Raw genomic sequence first — 24,598 nt, forward strand, 5'->3', positions numbered from 1 at the left:
AGAGGGTGTTGCTTCACTCTCTCTCACTTCTGGAGGGATTGAAAAAGCTGCAGATGCAAGTGTTTGATCAGCCGGGCGATACAACAGGAAAGTGCATAAAGAAAACAGAGGATATTGAAACAACAGAGAAGGGAAATTTTGATGAGGATTTTGAAGGACCAGAATAAATAACAAGAGTAATGCCACTGTTTGAAAAGTGTGCAGCCCTGGGACTGAAGATGTGAAACGGTGGTCGGGTTGTATGGATGGACACTGCAGAATGCCTGCAGCTGTCCTCGGGGAGCTGTGTTTGGTGAGGATGTGTGTGCCAGGGGTATCTTTAGAGACCTGCGCTGCAGGCATCCCTTTGGGTATGCAGGAAGAGGAGGGAATAGAAGAGAGCTCTGGTTTCATGTCTCAATCAGAGAGGCTTCAGGAGTGCCTCTCAAGGCTCAAGTAGAAGCTAACGTCCATTTGTACTGTATTTAAAAGACAATGCCTGCACTTAAGGGTTGCTGATTGCTTCATGTAGCCGAACAGAGACAGTGAACGAAAGTAGATACATGCGTAAAAGCCTTGATACACTTAGAGATGGACACATAGCACAGCAAACCACTCTCTCTCTTTCTCTCTCTCTCTCTCCCAATGCCCTTGCTTTCTCATACGCTTTATGTCTCCCAGGACAGTGCTCAGAAATCTTGAAATGGGGCCTAACCCACGAAGCAAAGAGGGAAAGTCGTTTAAGCTAAGTTAAACAAGGGCACTTAGATTTTAAAGGGCCATAATCTTCAAAAAGGAGTGCTTTAAAATCAATTGACAAGACATATAAAAGGTAAAGACAGATTGAAAGGAGCAAGATATAGTTGTTGGCAGTTAAGAGACTTATTTTTATGAATGGACATCTTTAATTGAATGTCACCCATACTTGTTGTGCGCTTGTATCTTTGCTCATGTGCAAGTCTTCTGGTTGTGTGTGTGTGTGCGTGTTTGTTGGGCAGTGCAGGTGGGATGGATCAGCATCCAGAGTAGCACTGAGCCAGTGATTCAGTCGGCACAGTTTGGGCCAGAATCCAATCAGGGCAGCCATCTGGTGACCAATCAGGGCCCTGGTTGTGATGTCACAACAAAAGAGATCTGGGTTCCATGGGAGCTGGGAATGGGAAATGCCATGAATCACACTGGACCTCTGTGCTGGTGGAACTGGCTAGTTGGGCTGCAGCTCAGACCATCAGGACATAGCTCTGTGAACGTCAGCAGACTGGATTATGAGACATGAGTTTGGTGGACTCTGCTGCTGAGGAGGAAGCTGTTGTGGGAAGTGATGTATTTGTGCTTTTGCACTGACAAACACGCATTGTTGGCCTGTGTACAAGCTATTTTTTTGGTGGTTGAACAGCATAGTACACATGTCTTTGCCTTGTGGAGAAAATATATGGCATTTCCGTCTCTATTTCACATTGCAAATGCTGGCAGTGACACTGAAGCCCATGCATGGCCACAAGGGCAATTTACTGTAGCTGTTGTGATTGACAGATCTGTTAATTCTGAAGTGATTAATATTTCAAGACTCTTCTCCGTTTGCCTTTATAATGTTAAACAGTCTAAAAGAGCAAAAGCCAGATCTCTGGCACTCAGTGAGTCACCCTGACCCAGGCATACAGTAGAAATGTTGCCAGCTTTCACACTACATGCATTTAGCAGGAAAGGGATGGCGGATGGCTGGGTGACAGAATGAAGTCACAGGAGAATGGCTGTCACTACCAAAAGGCCTTCTACAGGATCTGTAGGCGAAATAGGACAGCCTGGCAAGAGCTGGTCTCTGTGAAAGCTGACCTTAAAAACCTTCACAGCTCCAGATATTGCTGTAACACACTGGTCTGTGAATATTTTATCAACCTTTAGGCAAGTTGTAGAATGTAGCAAGTTGGCTATGATGGCACACCTTGTAATGAAGTGCTATACTGTGAAGTCAAATCTTATGTCTCTGTATATTTTAAAATAAAGAGGTTTAAATTGAAATGGTAGTGGACAAACTATTCTGTGGTTTGAATGCAAATCCCTCAGCTGTGATGTACATTAGGATCAGAGGCGGAATGGACTGTTGTGCATACTAAAACCAGTTAAATCCATCTGCCTTCCCACTGGTACTTATTTGATCAGTAGAGTAACCATCAAGCCCCATAGCATGGGATTTAATATCAAACACAGGATTTAAACCATGTTCAATGGGCATGACAAGGATAAACATCAGTGGAAATGTGCAGTATAGTGATGGCCTTGCCTGCAAATGGGCAGCAGGGGTGAGGCAAAGGCAGCGTCTTGACATCAGTGTATACGTAGGTAAACAGGGGAGAGCCCGCAAGCTGGACCTCACTTTATACTTCACACAGAGGGTGTGACTGCAAAAAAAAAGAGGGAGAAAAAATTAGGGAACAGTAGAAAAAGAGGAGTGCGAGGTAGAGGCAATCATGCAGAGAGAGACAAATCTGAAGGCCTTGCATGGAAGTGCAGGAGGTGGGAGGTGTATCAGCTTGTGGGACTGGCTTTGTGTGAGTATTTGTGTACTATGTGCGTGTGTGTGTGTGTGCCTGCTCTCTACCCTGGTGACTTCAGGTGTTATCTTCTTAGCCTCCAGACGTGACAGTGAGATAATTAGAAATGTTAACACTCACTGGAGCTTGTACTCCTATGAATTCTCAGTTTTGTTCTCTCTCTCTCTCTCTCTCTCATTACACACACACACACACACACACACACACACACACACACACACACACACACACACACACATTCTCTCAGAATTATATTATCTCCCTTAGTCGAAGCATGTGTTATGAATGACACATGACTTGGCCATGTGACAGTGGAACGATATCTGTGGAAATAATGCCCTGAGTCCCACTCTTTGTTTATGTTTATGAAGGAAAATTTTTTAATTTTCTTTTATGTCTTTTTCTTCATTGGGTAATAATGAATTTGACTAGACATGTTTTTCTAGGCAGCCAACAAACAAAGCTCGATTTACTCAAGCAGTGGACACTGTTGAAATTCTGACAAATGTCTTGGCTCACAGAAAGGGAGAGGGATACAGAGAAAGACATGCTCACTGGAGTGTTTCACTTGGAAAAATGAAAAGTGACAGAAAGCTGACGGAGGGATGACAACCTTGTTTGTCCTTTACTGGATGATCAACATGTGTTATGTGAATATTGGTCCCAAAGGTGGACATGGGGCGGCTGATACAGATAGTTCCACGCTCCACTGGAATTCCCCTGTCTTTAAATTAGCATCCTAACTCCGCTTACTCAGCTAGCAGCGCAAGCTGTGGAGCAGTGTGTGAACACCAGTGAAAATGAAACTGCACACCGTTGACATCATTAAAGATAATCTTGGCTCATTTTGTGCTGGGACACATAATCCTAGGAAGATGCCATGCACAACAGGAGAAGCTAATTTTGTCCGAGCAAGGCACATAAATGCCTTCCTACTATCATCTCAGTTGCTCCCATCACCTTCCACACCTCTCATGCTTTGTTGGCATAATGAAGTACTATAGGTTGGTGTGCAGGAAACAGATCCCAGGTCAAGGCAAAGGCTTGTCTGGAGGCGTCTCCAGCGTGTGTCTAATTGAGCGCTGTGTAGTTAATTGTTTGTGTGTGGGAGGGGAGAAATCAATCTGTTTTCACACTGCCGTGACTTCTAGGCCCTAGGGTGAGAGACTGAAGCTGGCAGACACAGACGCACACACACATCAACAACTCTGCCAAAAAAGCCCAAAACCATGCCTTGCAAGCACAAACTTGCACATGCAGACCCAGAGCCTTCCTCTAATGGCACACGCACTCAAACACACACATGCGCATCCACTCCTTAGAGGAAGAGGATGTGCATGAAAGGTTATTGAGTCAGGGTAAAGTCAGATCCATCTATCGATTGAATGCTTGCTGCGAGAGCCAGAAACGTGAGACCTGCACAGGTCAAAGGGGCCAAGAGAAAGTGGGGATTAGACACAATAAAAAAAAGAGAAGAAAAGAAGGGGAGAGAGAAGGAGAACAGAGAAACCTACAGAGCTTCACAGCTAGCAGCACGCCCATCCTCTCTGAATGCAAAGCAAGCATTCTGCTTTGGAGTATTCGTAGAAGCTCTGTTCAGCTTCATGAACATGAGAGTGAGATTTTTCTCAATTTGTACTTTTGGTCAGTGCAATATGTCAGATCAGAAAGAAGAGAATAAAGACACATAATTGTTATCTTTTTATCTACATGCATTTTAGTAAATTATTCTATGCTTAATGTATACTGTATATAAATAATTAATCCTCAGTGAGCCATGTGTCAATTAACATATAAATGCCTTCTACAAATAATGAATTAATTTGCATATTTAGCTAATCAGCTCATTTGCATGTGTTTAGTTATCTTTAAGGGTGTTTCAGTTTATGACTGAGTGCTGTTGTCAGTGAATGCCCATTTGCATTTTAAATTTTTCACTTTGTGAAAAAAAAAAATTGTGTTTTTTTTTTTTTTTTTTTTTTTTTTGGGTTTCTTGTTGTTTTTTTTTATGCTCCTGTCTTCTAAGCAGAGCAAAAGTAGACTGGTTTAGGCGACTTTGCTGCAAAATAGAATGCCACCTGAATAATTTACTTTTTCTTTCAGTGGCCTCATAGCCTACACACATCTCTTATATGAGCCACCAAAGCTCTGTCTCGCTTTGGTGAAAGCATCTGGTGGAATGTCTGCAAGTCCCCACTTGATTGGCTCAGAGTTATTTATTTTCACGCAGTCAGAATCTCTTTCATTATTTATGGGAATGAAGCAAACTGGGATATCATGATGAGATGTGAAAATAGGATGAGAACCAGTGAGGGATTCGGGAGCATGCAAGCACAAAACAGGGGCATTACGGTGTGTGGAGGGGGAGAAATGTAAGGTTGAAGGGAGATGGGTGATAAGGTGGATGAGTTCAAACAGTACTATACTTCACTTGGATAGCGGCAGCAGGCGCCATGAGATGTCTGTTGATTCATCTCCCTTTATGCGCTTGGTTCCCTTTCTCTGCCGAACCTTTTTTCCCAAACAAAAGCAGACGGAGGGAATGATTCAGAGTGACCAGATGCCTGAGACTCCCAGAACGAAAGGGCAGAAAGGTCGCATCAAACAGGAGGCTCCATAGAGACCACCAACCAGAATGAAATGTGTCGATGAACTGATGTACTCGGGCCTCCGGGGACAGGAAGGGATGAAGGGAAAAATGAGTATTTGAAAAGAAAAAACTGAGAAACTGAGGAGAGAGACAGAGCTGACTTCTTGTGTGTGAACGTTTTTGTGTTTAGGTGTAACCATTGGCCCAGTGTCCGTAACTCAGAAATCTACAACTGCATGAGTGCATAGCAGTGTTTGCAGTTGTGTTGTTTGAATTGAATAGAAAAGAATGCATTTTTATTGTCATTATTCGCATGTACAATGAGATTAAAAGCAACTCCTATCCAGCACAGACATGTAAAAAAAAAATAAGGGGCGGATGGGGGGGTGGTAAGGTGCACAGTTTTGCAGTGCTATATACATATTCAAGAATAAATAAAGATTAGGAAAGGTTATGGAAACGTATTAAATACTGCACAGTAATGATGATTAAATGCAGTGGGTAGAGGATATTTGGACAATAAGAGTAATGGTATTACACAGTGTGGATACTGAACAGTACTTTCACTAGCATTTAATTTCTGGGTTCATGTGTGTATAGTTGCTTAGTTTCACTCCATGATTTGTAGTTGGAGAGGTGGTCTGTACAGACCCTCTGGGTACTCTCCATGCACTAATGGGTGTTCACCTGGTGTGAATTCCGGTAAATGTTTCCAGCACTGCTTTGTTGATAATTAACAGAAGCAGACAGTGTAAAGTAGCACCTGTTATGCCCGGATTGACTGAACCTCCAAGCTTTGGGCTGTTTCTCCCAGAGGTCCTGTCTAATAATCAAACCACCACCACGTTTTCCTCCTCAAGGACCTCATAGCATGAATGCATGCACTTGTCTGATTGAAAGGGAATGTGTCAGAAACATGAATGTGTCGCTTGTCTGTTTGCAGCACTTGTATTTAGCAGTGTTTCTTTAAAAAATAATCACCAGTTCAGTTCTTTCAGTTTACAGGTACATATTAACTTGACATTTAGTTGAAAAGGATGCATGTGTTTTTGTGTGTGCACATGCCCGTGAATGCTACTCAGTTATTCCTAAGTGGCTATGAAGACCGCTGGTGTGCTGTGTCCATGTCTTCAAATATGTGTGTGTGTGTGTGTGTAGACAGAGAGGTACACAGAGATGGGGAAAAAAGAAAGAAAGTGACTGACAGCCATGTTTTAAAATTGGGGCAGTCAGGCCTGCTGTGTCAGAATCTCCTGATGCCCACTCGGCACATCCCTAAGCTGGATAACCTTGGCAGGCAGATTGGGGTCAGTACTATCAAATCAGATACATCACTCATACACACACATAAACATACACTCACCCCATTCCACAATACAAATCACTCTGACATATGCATTTGGAAAAGGTAGATATGTTTGCATCGGCATAACACACACCCGCACTCTAGTCCTGTGACCCACAACAAAATAATCTCTCTGGATAACTCCAGACAGCTATGGATGGGCAAGGGAGTACAGTTCAAGTTCAATTTTGGTTGGATTTAAATTGGCATAAACTAGTTAATCTACTGCTCAGCTATTATGAGGAGAGAAAGCAGTGTGGTGATAAATGTCCAGATGTAATCATCTGAGGTTTAATTAATGTCCTCTCATTCGAAAAGCTAAAAAACACACTGAAGTGCTGCATGTCTTTATATGTGTGTGTGTGTGTGCGTGTGTGTGTATGTGTGTGTGTGCGTGTGTGAGACTGCGAATTAGACATTAGGGCTGCTAAAAACAGCACTCTTGAGCTATTATGTTAGAAACTCAAACCATCAGTCTGGAAAATGAATTAAAAGGTGGCTTTTTCAAAGATATTTAGAAATATAAGTACAACGTCTCATCAGATGACTGGAAAGTTGAACACAAATTTTTGTTAACTAATCATGGTACAACAATGTACAAAACAAAAATCTATAAAAACAAAATGTTGGTACTTTTCACTACTCACCCTGTGATCACAGTCCTCCACAGACTTCATTGGAAATGATTAAAATAGTTCGTCTGTAACAAATAATTGCCTTTTCCCAATAAAATCCGTACATTCGTAGATTTTAGTAGGCCTTTCTGACTAACTAGCTTCATTCAAACCAAACTGATGCCCGTGTAAAGAATGTCGGTCTCTAAAGTGGCAGGTTGAAGATGTAACGGAATAATTAGTGGATAGTGCCACTGACACAAAAGATGGATACTTCCATTGTATGGGCCTCAGCAATGAGATGAAAAGAATGTCAACCTATTTTTAAATGTCACTGTCTCTTTTTGTTCTGAATCCCTGCTCTACTTTGTGCCACAGATCTAAACTGGGTCAACATCACATGTGGTGCCCCGGTGGGCTCTTCAGTGTGTGTACATGTGTGATTGTGTGCATGTGTGCGAACATGTGTGCAAGTGCTCCGAGCCCTGACTATGTGCATCTTAGCATAAACCAGCACTTGGGACGTGGTGTCTACAGTTTGCCTCGGGTGAATCCCAAAGGTAGCTAAACAGCTATGAATTCATTTTTTCCCGTCTCACTTTGTGTTGTCTACACATTATCTACAAATTGTTTAAGTCTGTTATCATTGTTAATTTTAGAGCGAGAGAGCTCTGGCTAGCGATGACACTCACACTCTCAGTGTGTTTGGTTTGCATCCATAGTGTGCTTCTTCATTCCATGTGCTTTGCTGTTGTGAACTGTAGTGCAACAGTGAGACGGGGATTGCCTTGTTGGAGCTTTCAGATTAATAGGCACTGATAATAACACACACAACTCACAGCGCTTTTGTCCTTAATGAAGATGGATCTAGCTGGGCTTGGCGGTGCACAGGCACTTGGGGTGGCAACCTGCCAGTCACAGCCAAGTGACATCTGGGAACAGCTCGGTGAAAAGGGTGGGATGGAGCGTCACTAGAGAGTACAATTTCATAACATTATCATGTTATATCATAATCCATTGTTGGTGGCTCATAAGATTAATGTCGGAGCCGGCAGTTATCACTCTTTTTGTTTAGACTTAATGGTCATAGTGAATTATTCATTTCATTTCATTGATTTGCAGTGCAACTCACGCTGACAAAGTTGACAGCGCAGGTTGACTGATAGTGAGTATATCTAATCTGACTGTGAGGTTAGGAAGAATGGGAAGGAAAAAAAACCATTAGAAACAAGATAAAGTTATGTGTTGTATAAAATAAGGCTTTGCCATTTGTTTGGTGCGAAATTGACTGAATGATGCTGAATAAATATTTTTGAAATGGTTAACATTGGTTAAGGGATGGATGCCAAACTGGGTCAAGGGTTTAATCCCCGTAAGATATTAGAGCTCATTAGACTTTGGCTGCAACCAGTATTTGTGTGAGAAGACAGGTGGGTGCTAAGGTCACTTCCTCTGGCAGCCATGGCAGGCATCACAGGGCAAGCATTGATGGGTAGTGGCATTGCCTCCTGTTGCATCAGTAATAATGAACAGTGACAAGCTCTCCACAGCCACAATAAATCACAGGCCACACTGGAGACACTGAAGACCAGGCTGGGAGCATGCTTTCTCTTCAGCGCGGTGTCAGTGTTGACGAACAGACTGACTCGGTGGCTAGTAGTGGCCTATCTCTATCGCTCATTCACAGATGCTGCACTGTTATCGCACACAGTCGACCCCCTTCAGGTATTCATGTACTCTGGTTAGCATGTACAGCTGTCCCTCAGGAATATTGGGCTCTTACTGACTGCTTTATAGGTACCGTGACTTTTTAAACAACTACTACTGTTGCAGAAGTAATATTAATAGTCAAAGCATATACTCTAGAGATGAGGAGGTGTGTGGGTTGGGGTTTGTGGAGAGTTACATCCAAGGGCTGATACTGAAGCAGGAAATAATGTAGAGGAGTGTCTGTTGAATAAAGTGAGAATGGCTCTTTTTTTTCCTCACTCCCCATTTCCTTTGCCTTTACCTCTTTGGCAGCCACACTAGCCATGTTTGATATCTCTCCACTGTGTTCTGCAGCTCTGCAGATTCCCTTGTCTCATTTGCATTCCCTTAAAGCACACTTCCATTAAAGTCTCCCCCTGTTTTTTGTCTCTTCCCTCTTTCCTTCTGTTTCTTCAAATAGGTCTTTCTTCACTGGGTTGCTCTTTTGGAGAGAGTCTTATTCCCTGTTGACTACACAGCCTATCCCTGCTCTCCCTGAGTCAGTAATCAAACACATTGGCCCTAATACACAGGCCATTACAAGAGCTCTGATGTTCCATCTGCACACAGACGGCACAATGGTGTCATTATATAAACAGCCCTGCTGCTGCAGCCAGCAAGATACTACCACACCAGAGCTTCGCCCTTAACTGACCTACCCCAGTAAATGGAGGTGTTGGGATGATCTGACCTGAATGTGCTTGTGTAGCTGCTGCTAGCTTAACAATATTATCCATCCTAAATTACTGCTCTCGTGTTAACGTTACAGGAGGCTATCATTTCTCACTATGGTCAAGCAAGTGGGCTGCTCAGCATCAATGCAAATGCAATAAAATCAGGTTGTTGTGTAGGAATAATATCTAATGCTATTATGTTGTCGTTGCTAGCACGCTAGCTTTACCAAAAAGGATTAGGGAGATTAACGATAGGCCCAACTGGAGGATAACAATGAAGAGGTTGGGAGGGCAGCGGTTTATTCAAGGTGCTATCAGATGTTAAGTGTACAGAGCTCATATTGTACTTTGTGGAAAATGCCACAATTCTTATGAAATGAAATGAAATGAAAATGACATGATTTCCTTTTCTTTCGAATCACTTTTTCTCAATATAGCAAAATTCAATCCATTCAATTTAAATAGCACTAAAAATAAGAGAAATTCTTTCTCAGTACCAGATTGATATGATTGCATGTTCTCTATTAATGATTAATTTTGACATGCAGATGTAACTGTTAAGTCCAACTTACCAATTGGGCTAATTTGGATAATCATTTAATTATTAAATTTGACTGTCATACCTCAGCATCTTGGAAGACAGATTTGTCAGTAGAAGTACAGACTCCCACTCAGCAAAGCTTGATTGCAGATGGTGGCGGTAATGATATTTCATGGTATGTCTGGTACATTTCGAAAGGAAAAGTAGGATAATTATATTCACTTTGGCGAGTGATTAGTTTTATGGAGGTGAAGAAGTAATTAATGAATTCCATCTCATCCTAATTTATTGTTACACTTCCTTGTATGGCTCCCTCTTGCCTAACTCAAGAGAGTACAAAGGAGTATCGAGTGTGACAAAGTTTCGGCACCAATGAGTCAGAGGGAGAATTACTTAGAGGCCCCCAGGCAAAGCACAGGTTTTTGTCATTCTTTGTCATCTCATCATACTATACACAATACGGCACAGATAACCTCCGCAAATAATACTTTCCTCTGAAATGAAGTGCCTGCCTTGGACATGACTGATGCCAAACCCAAGCAGCGCAGAGTAAATACAACATGTATTTGTTTTCAATTTATTCCAATTTAATCGCATGTCTTTTTGAACTGAATTTTTACTTGATTACAAATATTTAATGCAGCAGTTTGCATCACTTTCTGATTTGTAAGTGAGTGATTGCCATTCAGTTTCGCACGCTCGGCTGTGTCGGTTGCTAGGAGGCAATCATTTCCTTCATAGCGGGAGCTTTTGCTACTGAACCAACTATTTGTTGTTGAAGCATCTGAGGCATAAACATCAATCCTAATAGCACAGGAAGCGCTGGTGCTTCATCATCAGATGGAAAGACTTCTCTTTGCATGAAGAAACTGACCGTCATAATTTATGACTGTCAAATCTTTAAATCAATCACGAGTGTTTTCCCAGCTGAATAAATTTGTGTTTGTGTTATCGTGATCCCCGCGTCGCCCCCCATTGCCCTGCATGATTTTGGCTTGTTCTCTCAGCATACCTCATTTTCGAATGCACTGAAATGCTAATTAAGATGTTAGGAGGTCCCAGAACACTTTATGGGTACAAGCTATTTTTGGAAACCTCAGAAAATTTGCTTTAAAAGCTGCAGCGTTTGTTCAATCGAGTTGGAAAACTTTCTGCCGAGGCGTTGGCCAGTCACGCACACACACACGTACGTAAAGTGATTTCACTCACACTTATCATACTTGTCTCCTCCACCTTGATATCAACTTCCCTTTTGTGGGAGAAAACAGGAGAGAGAAAGCCTGAAGCTGTAGCAGCTCTGAGAGTTGCACCAGCTTTTCTAATTATGCAGCAGAAACTGTCTACGTAAACTCTTTGTTCTTCTGTCTCTTGATTCTGGTCAGGTAATGTTACTAAATGCCTCTTTCTTCTGCACAGAAATGATCTGAGTGATGGGGTTAACGTGAATGGTTCATGTGACAGACACACACAGCTTTTAACATTTCCCCCACTCTGCACTGAAAGGACTTGTGTCACCCTGTTCTTGATGAGCATGTCTGCTATAGCAAACAGATTCTAATGATCATGGTGATTATCGTAATGATCCAATAGAAGTGGATAATGAGGTTATTTGCTTTGGATCAAGGCGGCCTGTAAATTAATAGCTAAAGAAACAGAGTGTAGCATGTGAAACAAGATAGCAGATCTGTGCACTTAAATGTAAATCTGCCACGTTTGTCTTTGTGTTAACACAAGCGATCGCCATTTGCCCGGCTTCGCTTTATTCGTCATCCTCCTCACCTTTACACCAGTGCTCTGAAATTGCCGTCCACTCTCGCTTTTTGTGGGTTCCAGTCTCACAGGGATATGATGTTCTGCTCTATTAGAAGAGAAACAGTGATGATAATAATGGTGGATGTGATCAGTGCAAAAGGGCAGGCTTTGGCCTCAGGCATGTAACATCCTCCAAGTAGGGAGAGCACGAAGAGAGAAGACACCCATCTCACACCCTCCAAAGAGTCCTAACCTTCTTCCACCCAGAGGCACGCTGACTCATAGACACAAGCAGAAGAAATACTTTCCCTTTTGCCTTTACTCGTCCATTTTTACTATTCCTTTTGCTGTTCTCACTTGGCTATTTTCAGCTGTTTCCCCTCCCATTCTCTAGAATTTATTCTCCCTGTACAGAAAGTCATCCTTCACTTCCCTTTCTCTTTTTGTTCTTTATTTGTTAGTTACTCGGTCTGTGTGATGCTTCCTCTCTTTTCATTTCTTGATCACCTCATTCCTTTGTTTTGTCATCTCTTTTTGTCTCATTTCGTTCACTTTGGCCTTGCATTCTTCCTTTATTCCTTCTGTTCTCCCTCCCCATCACACTGAAAATGAACATTTCATAATGCCAGCTTTCTTTTTTGTCACAAAATAAAACCAATTTATCCACCCAGCTCCCTCTCTCTCGCTCCTTCTCTCCCTCAATCACCAGCCTTGCCTCCCTCCTTGCTCTCTTTACCCGGCCCTCTTCAGAGACCACAGGAGAGCTATTGTTGAAAAGCACAGAAAGAAGCACAATCAAAAGAAGCAGGAGAAAAGACAGATTTTTCTTACACTGAAGCACAAATGTTGGTAGGAAAAACAAATGCGTGTCATTGCACTGAATGGAATCACTTTTTGACCATCAATAATAAAGCGAGATTGGGGATGAGGTGGGGGCTGCGGGATGGCTTGAGAGTGAATGCCGTGAGAGCTGTGGAGCTTAGTAGTACATTGCATGTCTATTGCTGTTTGTTTACTGCTCTTCTACTTTTTCTTTGTCCCTCCTGCCCTCCCTCTGAGCATGTCCTTTTCTCTCAACTGCTGATCATAGAGGGTGGTCACACAACACTCAAATTAAGGCACAAGCTGCATTAGTGCAGAGGTTGTGTGTGTGTGTGTGTGTGTGTGTGTGTCTGTGTGTTGTGCATACAGTGTATGATAGAAATAAATGCTGGTGCAAAGAACAGCTGCTGTGAATGTGCTTGCCACTCTGTTCTGCTTTTATTCTCTCTCCCTCTTTGCTATTTGCTCTCTGCATCTCTCTCTCTCTGCCTTGCTTGTACTCTGCGATATCCAACATACTAATCCATGCAGCGGCACCCGGGCAGGTTGTGGGCCCGCATTGCCACTGGGGAAGAGGTTAAATATCAGAGAAGGTCACAAAGAGGCGGAGCTGGAGAGGTCGAAGGAAAAACCAAATCAGCGATGATAAAGAGAGGGGCGAAGCCGCTCACGCCCTGCCATCTTTGCTACCAGATGAAAAGCACTGCCATGCCTGTGTGATGTTGTGTGTGTTGACATATTTAGCAGGATGAAAAGCTTTGATAAAAGAAAAATGCAGGGACTTTTATAATCCCAACTGTCTGTTTTGTATTCTGAGTTCAGGTTTATAATCAAGATTAGGATTATATTTATTTTTGCACAGATATACACATAGTATGATAAAAAAAAATTCTCTGAACTATTTGAGGATGTCACATAGTCTGCAATATGCACTAAATCTGTCATCTTAAAGATTTATCACAATCATGCATTTTTATGTTTGATCTTTTGTGTGTGATTAAGCGAGATATATTTGCTTGCATTTGGAAAGTTTGGCTCTAGATTAGGATTCGTTTTTTTATCTCACACAAATATGTGGAGCTAAAACTGTCACAATAGACCATCGACCACAACATTAAAACTGTTGAAAGCCAAATGAATGGAAAAGTTGATGCTCTACATCTGAATGTTACATTGACACATCCCAGAAAGATAAAAAAAAAAATGGAACAAAGCATCCTGCTCATGGTGTTGGTACCACCAAGCTGGAAAATGCACTCATACTGAAAAAAAGTGCCTAGGAAACCCAAGAAATACAACCAGAAAAGCCAAAGCACTGATCCCAAATCCAAACTCAACAGACCATACCATGGAGCAAGGCCGTCCATGATGTCCCCAAATCTAATAGAGCCCCAATGGCACATACTGCAGACATATCTTGTATCCAGACCCTGATAAGTCACAAGTGTGTATTTTGGTGGTGTTCTTGAGTGGACTTAAATAATATTCGGCATGCGTTATGTTATGTGGCTGATTGGTAGCAAGAGTGAAGTGCTGACTGTAGGTTAGTTGAAACTGGTATAGAGCACATGCTCAGAAAATGAATGGAGTCAATAAAAGCTCCATACAGTATCCCAGCGTGTGTGTGTGAGAGAGCATGTGAGTAAATGAAATAAAACAAAGCAACCGGCTCCCCACTAAAACAAACAAACACTCATACAACACAAAGAGATGTAGACCAATCTGTCGGCTCCATCAGCAAACTCAGCAGGAGCAGTGTTAGCTATAACGATACCATCTTTACTGTTCTCTGCCTTCTAGCCCCTGAAGGGGCAGAGCAGGCTCCACTGTCAAAAAATCAGAGCTCAAGTTCCAGATTGTGATTTATTTCATTAGGCAAATGAGATGTGTGAGCCCCGCAGCACCGCCGACTGAGTCACCGCTTTTCACTGTCTCGATTTGTATGCACGCCTGCAAACACAAAACACACGCACACATAGAGAAGACATGCATTTTTCACGTGAAAATAACTCTGTTAACAGCCCCAAAACATATGTAGCAAGTCTGATTCAATCAAGCGTCCAAACACTTGAGACTGATGAGCTGGTAGTGGCAACAGCTGTTGCCAAGCCATCTTGTACAAAATGGCCTCCGATTTCCCAACTGATCATTCTACCTGACCACCACAGGGGGAGCCTCTCTCCTCTCCTCTCCTCTCCTCTCCTCTCCTCTCCTCTCCTCTCCTCTCCTCTCCTCTCCTCTCGTCTTATTTAAATGCTGTACAGAGAAGAAAAAATAATTTCCTTTTTGTTGACGTATGCACATACAGAATTTTAAGAGGCTCCTAATTCCATGTTTTTTCTTTCCCCTTTGCCTGCAGGTTCACCCTCAAAGTGGGTGTAAGCTGAGGAAGTGCCCCCCCAACTCACCTGTGCCTGCTGACCACCTCTGACCACCTAGACCAGTTCCTTACACTTCTCGGCCTCAAGCATGGCTCTTGCACTCTGGATCGTCTTCACTTGTGCTGTGGCTTCCAGCAACATTGCTCCATCCTCACAGGGTATGTCATATTACAATTCTCTAGTGTTGTCTATATCATGACGAGTGCACATGTGTGGATCTGGATTCAGAATTTATGCGTTAAGATTCTGTTTTAACTCAACGAGCCAGCTTAGACTGTTTTACACACTGTAAGCTCCTTTTGGTTTCACCGTTACTTGTAGCCGGCATGGCCTGAGGTTACTGCAAATGAGGATGCAATATTTATACATGTGATGAAGGTTGTAAGTGTATTGACTTGCTGACCAGGATAGAAAAGCTGCACTTCATTAACTGAACTCTCTCTACAGGAGACAGAGAGAGAGTGTGTCTGAGCAAGGTGGATATGAGAATGTCAATAAAATTTCTTGTCATCTTGATGTTAGTTGGAGCGTGGCAAGAGAATAAGGGGGAATCCGTGCATGTAATGGTGCCATATGTGTGACCTCCTTGAATGTGCCATGTACCATAAGATGTTTCGTTTTGTGTCGCATGTGCGCTAGCTGTTGTAAGCCTGGCAGCAGGTGACCTGGATGGGATGAAGTGATGCTGGAAGGTGTTGTGTATTTGTTGGAAGATGTGTATGAGGGAAGGAACGGGAATTGCAGGGGTAGGCAGCGGGCCGAGGAGGGAAAGGAGGGGCTGCTGGGTGTCCTGCTAGTGGCCTGCCACACAGACAGCAGCACACCATCTGCTGTATGTTCTCCGTCAACTCTGTGCCAATGAGCCGCTGGGTGATGGACAGCCAGAATGAAGAGGAGGAGCTTAAGGACACATGGTTACCGCAGGGAGGAGCTAGCGATGAAGAAAGTGGGAAACAGTAAGGTGTGTTTTCATATTAGTGCTGATATCAATATTGGATTTAACATTTCCCCAGTGAAAGCTATGATTGGACAAGTGTGGCTCTAATTTGAGAAGATATTCTTTTTCCTCCTTTGGTGGCATCAGATCTGTGTGGCCCATGTTGTGTTCCATTAGGCCACTGGCATCATGTTGCTTTGTGTTTTACTTGTGGGTGTATATATTTGTATGAAAATAAGCCTCCACCTATCTGCATGACCTGGCACTTCGGGAATAGTAATAATACAGCAATAATCAGTCACAATCACTATCAGCGCACAGACAGAACATTTGGTTGGACGAAATTAAGAAGATTTTTTTTTTCTATTGGAATCAGGCACATTGCACATTTACATTGGCTCATGTTCACCCACACTGTTTTGGTGCACATAATTTTGGCAGTCAAATTTTGGCTGAAATTCATTCTCTCTTTTATAGTGTGACCAAAGGAGCAGGAGAGAAAAAGAAAGGAGAACAAGGGAAGTGGAATTTAAAGGAAGAGCGCAGGGTTTTGATGTGATGAGATCTGCTGAAATCCCTCTTAGACTAATCAAAGCTCATTTGGAAACCTGCATGATCATCACACATGGCTTCACAGTCTAATGTGTACTCCCTGCTCCTCCTCCGTGTCCCGACTAATCTGCGATGCTTTAACCTCACTCTGCTCCTGGCTGCACATTCTAATATTTACCCTTAACACACACCCATTTATTCTCCTCTGGAAGTAGCTCTTTAGTGCAAATGTTCTTAACCAGCATGAGCTTTGTACACGTACGACTCGCATAGTGAATATTTATCCCCTTAAATCACTGTGCAGTTTTTCATTTGTCTTTGAGATCCAATGGCTGCGTGAGACAAAAAAACAATATTTTCATCTGTGAATACAAACTCATACTAACACAAGCAAATAAAGTCATAATCATACTGGCATATAGAAAATCCCTCCACCCCTTTGTCCCGGCAGTCTCCCTGACAGCCTGACATGCGTACCTTGACAAACAGAATGTCCCGCTGATTCCACAGAATGCTTGAGAATGTACCAACCTTCATACACAGTGCTGCTGATCTGAAAGCCCATTAGGCTTGCTTAATGTGGCAGGCATTGCAGGCAGCTGCGCTGTACGTGATGAAGCCCTGACACAGAACTTTCATTTAGCACAGTGTAAAGCGTTGCTGTGTGCATGTGTATTCGTATTTATGTGCACCAGTGGTGGCAGGAAGACCATTACAAGGCTATTTGTAGGTCCTTTCAGTCTGCAATGTGATGGGTATGAATTTGCAAGCATACAGTATAGTGCATAATGTGCCTGTATGTCCATGAGTGCATGGTGATGTGTGCATGCGAGAGTCTGTATGGATCTTTGTGTTTATGTGAGAGTGCTGACATATCCAGATAGATGTGTGTATGAGCCTTTTTGTGTGTATGTGTGCGTGTGTGTGTTTGTGTGTGCCACTCATACCAGGATGGCAGTGCCAGCTGACTGGTTGAATCTGTTCTCATCTCCCCTGTATTTAAGCCTTTGCTCTCAGATCAGTCGTGTGGAAAGGCCCCTGGTCCTTTAGTGCACACGCAGACATTTTTATCTGTCTTCCCCTCCTCTGCCTGGCTTTTTTTCTTCCCTGCCTTTTCCCCTGAACAGTAGCTATTATTTAAGGATAGGGGACTAGCTGTTTTTACACATCTTCTCAACAAAGTGCTTAGTCTCTCGACTGTTCTCCAAGGGTGACACAATGTTTGAATGGGGACTGTTCTCAGTGTATGCTTTTGCTTTCTGTAATGCAGGGCTCGGTGTTTTGTTTTGTTTTTTGTTCCATGGAGAGTAGGGCTGTTCGATATAACGATATATATCGGATGACGATATAAAAACATCTATTGTTTGTTTCGTGGTGTCGCAAAATAAACTGTTTACGGCAATATTTTTTCATCGTTTTGATGGTCACTGTAGTGGCTATATTCATTTCTTAAAGTTCTCTCTTTCTCTTATATTTAATATAACCACACACAAGCGCCTGTTTTTATGCGTTGTGGTTAGCAACAAGACGGTAAAGCCATTGCGTGTCCACTTGTTTATTTTCCACATAAACCTTTCACGATAAAGCTCAAGATCCTGTTGAGACTTTTCAAAATAAACTGAATCACGTGAAAGAGTATGCAGAGTATTTACGGATGAGAAGCAAAAAAAAGCCGTCAGGTGCTAAAAAAAAAGAAACCTTAGACTCAAACGTTAGAACAGGCTTTTTCCCGCAGCACGCTGTGTAATTAATACTTACAAAGAAAACGGCAGCCGTTACAACTTATGTCTAAAAATATATAGTTTCATACATCGTTAAACCACTCGACTCCAGGTACACGACGCGCAGCTGGAAACACTTCACGCAAGTCGAGCTGCCCGAGATTCACAGAATTTACAGTAAATGTAAAATTTTTGTGATTTATATTGTTATCAGGACGATACATGTCTTATATGATATGGATATGAGCTTTTGGTCATATGGCACAGCCCTAATGGAGGGCTACATAAAGAATTCACTATGCTGTTGCAAGCCAGATGCTTTCTTTAAAATGTCTGAGCTGACAGTTTTTTCCAGGTCCAAATGTTGCCATATCCTAAATTTAAAAGTGGGAGCAAAGATTAAAAAAAGAAAATGAGTGAGTGAGGGTCTTAAAATCCAATATTGAATTTGCACAGTTAAAGACACGTCTTTCAGTCCTGCAGAAATATTAAAATTGTAATTTTAAAACAGTGACCTACTCATAAATTCATAAGAGCTGACTCTGACAGGCTTATGCCAATAATATCTTTAGAGGAGGCAATAAAAGAGTGCTACTAACACATAGCTTTTTGTCGCCGTGTACTTTCCTAAACAGCATGCAACTTTGAGTCTTCACAAGCAGCATTTTGTATTTCCTTATTCCCTTCATTTTGTTAACTCACAGCTCTACACTTTTCGCTTGAGTATATGTCAAGCAGAGCACTGAAGCTGAATTAGTTGAACTAAATCACTGAATTAGTTGATTAGATTCAGTTGCATTTAAATGAGTCCATGACGGGAACATAGTAAAGATCCTTTCCTTGTTGAAATTAATTCTGAATGCAATTAATTTGCATTCATAAATACTTTTAGAACTACAAAGGCGCTGAGAAAGTGCATCACTCACCAAAGTCAGTGCTCTACCTCAAAGATTTGAAGAAAGTGATCGACTGCTGTGACAAAAATGTATTAGCTCTTCCTTTTGCTTTACTTCAAGTGTCACTACAATTATCATAGTGGTTTGTATGTTCTTGCTCATATGTAGTACAGTACCCACTCGCTATTTTTTATGGGCATATTTAAGCACTCACTGCACATCTTTGTGGATAGAGATCTGAGACATGAAATGAAGAATATATATCTGTGTGTGTGTGTGTGTGTGTGTGCGTGTGTGTTTAACACACTTGTTAAATAGCCTGTCAAAAAACAAAAAACATATTTTAGAAATCTGTCAAAAACTTATGTATTTACCTTTCTATTTATTTATTTGGCAAATAACACATCGGACTTCTCTGAGAAGTCAGAAATTAACCAAGTGTAACATTCAGTCACTAAGACAAATTTTCTTCTCAGGAATGCAAAAAAAAATGGCATCTTAATCAAAAAATCATAATGTGCTTCACATTTTCTTCTGCTTTTTTGTAAAACAGTAAATTTGAAAATTCATGGATAACAGCAATAATTACAGTTTAGCATTAAAAATATCACTTTGATTAAAGACCTGGTGTGTAATAGTGGAATACCTATTACAGAAGCAAAAATGGATTTGGTAATTACAAATACTGTTTGTAATTAATTTAAGCAAATTAATTTAAGGCAACTATAGCATATATATATATTTATATATACACACATATATATAGCTATCTATCTATATATTCAGCCAAGTACATTTGTTGTCTGAACTTAATTCAAAATTTGTCTCTGGTGTTACCTCAGATACTATCCTGGCAACTTCAGCATAGTTTAATGTAATTATTTTTTTAAGGTGCCTCGGAACATAATTCAGACAGTGACTGATTACATGAGCAACCACACTGTAATTGGAAAAACAGAATTTCTTAGAGACAGGCATGTTGTATCCTGTCAGGTTCACATTGCTCCTGCTTGCAACACCTGGTACTTTGCAGTGATTTATTATTTGTAATTAATTCTACACGGTAACTTTGTTGTTATGAATCTCGATCAGTCTTGTGTATTTCACATCCCCGAGTTCACATGGGAAGGATGCTCAGTAGAAGAGTACAGTTACTAACTTTGGCCAATTCTCCTTTGACACAAATATTAGTTGCAGGATCACAGAGGCGGTTGACTATTTCTGGACTTAAATGACATAAATAATAAACTATAGAGACAAGTTCATTTCTAATAGCTTGGATTTTTATAGACCAAGGCCATCCAAACAGCCTAGTTGTGTGTTCACTGAGACAAGTAAACGCTCCCATTTTGTCTGAAAATGACCTTTGAGTATGCTTTAGCGTGGCTTTTCTCTTTCATAAAGCTGAAATCCACAGCCTTTACTGACACTAATTGCTAATCTAGTGGCTTGTGAATATTGCATATCATCTGGATTTTGCAATAAAGAGCTGCTCTAAAGCCTTTTTTCTCCCTATTCTCTCTCAGTGCCCCTTGTGTGTGTGTTTTCAAGCTTTTGTTACTTTCTCATCTTATTTGCAACAGTCAGTTCTTCTCACTTCTCTCCTCTCCTCTCATTTTCATCCAGTCTCTCAGCTCCCCCCCTCCCCACCCCTAAAACCTTAGCTATTATACCCCCTTTCTGCGCTGTGATATACTTCCCCGCACACTCCCTCCTATCTCTTTCCTGGCCTCCCGTTCTGTTCGCCCATCACCGTTTCTGCTCTCCTCCTTTTTAAACTCTCAGCTCTCCCCATCACTCGACCCCACTTTCTATCTAGCTTCCATCATTGAGATTAACCCCGCTGCCTCCTGCAAGCCACATTTTCCTCCTTTCCTTACCCTCTGCCTCCCGTCCGTTAGCAGCGCACATCTCTTGTCGTTGTTATTCGTTTCTCTTCGCCTCTTTCTGCCTTCTGTCATATCTCGTTTGCTACCTCCCTTGCTCGCTCCCTGGTGCTGAGAGTTACTGTGCTCTTCAAAGCCCTTGGCTGAGAGCAGTAGATCACAGAGAGGCCTGTGTGAGTGAAAGGTTAATGGATGGCCTTTGAACATATATTGGGCGTTGGGGGGGTGGAAAAGGAGGGACCGACGGGGCGGTGTGGCGGCGTGTTCTTTCAAACCTCGCTTTGAAGATGACGCACGCCGCTCTCATGTGCTTGTGACTGTATACAGGGGTTGTGCCTTTTTGTTTATTCATTCGTGTATGTGTGTTTGTGCCCATTTTGTTTGTGTGTTTGTGTTTGCTTGTAGTCGTGTGTATGCAAGGGCATGTTAGTTTGTGTACATTGATTTGTGTACTGCAAACAAGCTTCTACATCAAGGATTGAGTACTGTGTTCCTGTTTGTGCAGTCGTGTGATAGCTGCCTCTGTTCTCTCCGGGCCGTGGTGTGTAACTTTGAGGCTTTGTAGCCGTACAGGACTGCATGTGTGTGTATGTGAGAGAGCTGGTTTGTGAACATGTACAAAGGTGTGTATGTATCAAGCATGTTATGTGATTAAGAATGCGGGCATTTGCTTATCTCGTGTTCTGTGGACTGCAGAGTGATAGTTAATAGCAGCAGCTTACGGCTGGAAACCAAGAGCAGAGAGAGTAGAGAAGCGAAGAAAGAGAGAGCTAGATGACAGCATAGAGGGTGGCAATACAGTGAAAGGGAGTAAAGGAGGAGAATGGAATTGGAACAAGAAACTAGAGGTAAAGGGTTGGGAAGGAAGGTGAAGCTAAGAGGTGGGGAGAATGAGGGGAGTGTGTCGGGGACAAGTAAAGGTAAATGAGATAGTTTCCAGGTGGATGAAATTAGATGAGGGATTGAGGGATGGTGCGAGGTGAAAAAAGAAAAACACAGAGAGAGGAGGAAACTCACAGTGTTACTCATTACAGTGCAAGTGAATACAATGGCCTGTAAGTGTAGGAGGAATATTTTAATTCATGCTGTAGCTATGAAAACATGAAAGTAGAGGAGCACACAAAATCCTCCATGCTGTAGATAACCACATAAGTATACTCGCAAACAGATCGATCACCTCATAAACATGCAGAGTGAAAATACACTCAGGCGCACACACACTGTCCAAGCGTCCGGACCTTTGGCTTAGTGTATAAGGAGGTTAATTAAGTGTCTAATGCAGCAGCGGGGCCGGGCTTTGGCACTCATCTTTCCTAACAGGTCTCCAGTTGCGACTTACGACTTTTTCAAATCCACACAAACACAGACTCATACTTGCACACACCTTTTTTTCTGACAGCACTCCGCACAAGCTACTCACTCCGTCTTCCCCTCTCTCCTCCACACTTTGACTTTCTTTTTTCTCATCACTTGCTTCTGCTCTTCATTTCCTCGCCAACTTCCCCACTTTCCTCTCTCTGCTTCTCTGTCTCTACTCCATTCCTCCCTCATCCCTGTGGCTGTTTCCCTGCAGCACCTGCAGTTTTACTCCAGCACAGTGTTTATATGAATCTAGGTCTGACTCACTGTCTGCTGGCCTGCCTCCTCTGATATGTGCTGGAAACATAGAACAGAATAGAGTTGTGCTGGGCCTGTAGCACTGCTCCCTTCCCCGGGGAGATGGAGGATATTTTACACCCGGTGAATCTCCTACTTTTTAGGCAGGCTGATTTTTATTTTGGGCTATGCTGATTCCCCGTGTTGAGGCACTTTTATTGCATAATTAGGCGCCAGGGCTAGCAATGAAGTGGTTTGACAGTATGAGCACGTCCCGTCTCGCCTCCATCCTCAAGTTTGTGTGTTTGTTGTTCAGTGTCTCAGCGGTTTTTTTAACCACCCGTCTTAATATCTATGCAATGCCTGCTAGTTCCCCCCACAGCAAAGTTTGTCAACGCACAGAGCGAGAGAGAGTTCTTGAGGTTGAGGATGGATGATGGGTAGAGCTTGTGTGCATTTGCCTGCGAGAGTTTGTGTGTATGTGCTTGTCCGTAATTGCAAATGCCTGAGTGTGTGTTGTGTGAGAGTGTAAGTATCCCGTTTCCAACAGGGGCACATTTAATTCTCTTATGAATGATGTAATGTTATGGGCTATGTTGTAATTCAGTTCTGTTAGAGGACGAGGCTGCTGAGGAGAGAAGCTGTCTTATTGAGCAGATCCAAACAATAGGAGGCCTCCTCTCCCACGAATCTGTCTGCCTCATTTCTTTTATGTCACTGACCTTGTGCCTCCACAAAGAATAGTCGTTATGCTCATCTGCTGCCAGCACTTTGTTTGAAGGTTTCTATCTTTTTCCATTGTTACCCTGTCTCATTTGCTGTGCCATTCCATTTCTTCCTCCTGTGTGCTAGTGCGACTCAGCTCGATCACAGTGGATGTGTGTCATTTTGGCACTGCTTTGTGTTCTGACCTTATAGCAAGACTGGTGACTCCCTATACAGTCACTCCTCATCTCATCTCTTCTGTCTCCTTTGCCTGCAGCAGACAGGCGGAGGAGTCAGAGATGAGATAGCATCCTAGCTTTGAGGCCAGCATTTCTCCCTCCCATCCAAAGTCACACACACACATGCACACGCACTGTCCCACAAGCTCAGGCTGCCCCCACCCCTCGCACCCTCATGTTAGGCCTTTAGGTTTGTCTCAGCATGTCACTTTGTCACAACTCCTCAGCTTGAAGGCTGCCTGGATGTGACAGTTCTGGCCACATCGCCTCAGCCTGTCTGTGGTGACAGGCCATGCTCCAGCGAGTCATTACGCTAACTCGCAGTGCTAAGTGAGTCGCTAAGATGCAGCACTAAGCTGATAAGGAGCTCTAGAAATTGGTTGGGATGATTCTCAGCTGGAGAGGGATCCCCATCACTGAGACCTCTCAGTTCTGTCCAATGACTGTAAAATTACTTGTTCTTCCTCGCCAGCTTTACTAAAGAACTAACCTAAAACTTATGAGGGAGTTAGCTCTTTGAGTTAGCTCTAATGCTAAGGGTATATGTAGATGTAAGAGGTGTTTTAATAATACCACTGGTATATGTGGGCATAAATAGGAAAATGACCTATTAGCTTCAAGGGCTTAACATAAATTTAATTTTAAGCACTGTGATATAACAAGAAACCTCCCCACTACTGGACAAAATGTTTCCAGTTCTATGCTTCAGTGCTAGGCTAATTGGGTAGGTTGAGTAGTATTGGGAGACAGAGAGGCTAAAGGGGCTGATCATGTCATCACAAAAAAAACACTCTTCCAAAAGCACACACCACGAGCCACAGAGCTCCACAAGTATAATCTCCTGTTGTGACTCAGTCGCATACTTGCTGGATACCTCCAAGGCCAAACTTTCACAGAGAAAGACACTATAGTTTCTGTGAGAGCCTCAGTGATAATGCATCCCAAGGTCAAACTGTCTGAGGTGGTGAAATGAAGATGCTTTTATGTTTGAAAGAACATCGCTGCTGATGAAGACAAATCTTTGTCTGTTCGTGCAGAAAATGTAAAATCATTTTGAATGCCACCTG

The 24,598-nt window shown here is 42.5% G+C and overlaps 1 protein-coding gene across 4 annotated transcripts in view; it reads left to right on the forward strand.

Moving 5' to 3' along the window:
- adgrl1a (adhesion G protein-coupled receptor L1a) overlaps nt 1-24,598 on the forward strand; it is a 94,811-nt gene that overhangs the window by 22,718 nt on the left and 47,495 nt on the right. For all 4 annotated transcript variants that reach the window (XM_085155791.1, XM_085155789.1, XM_085155790.1 and 1 more), the window contains exon 2: nt 14,978-15,157. In XM_085155791.1, the coding sequence (XP_085011917.1) occupies nt 15,088-15,157 (70 nt within the window). In that variant the 5' untranslated portion in view covers nt 14,978-15,087. The remainder of the gene's footprint in view (nt 1-14,977; nt 15,158-24,598) is intronic.

Source organism: Neolamprologus multifasciatus, chromosome 4 (genome assembly GCF_963576455.1).
Source record: "Neolamprologus multifasciatus chromosome 4, fNeoMul1.2, whole genome shotgun sequence".
Classification (NCBI taxonomy): Eukaryota; Metazoa; Chordata; class Actinopteri; order Cichliformes; family Cichlidae; genus Neolamprologus; species Neolamprologus multifasciatus.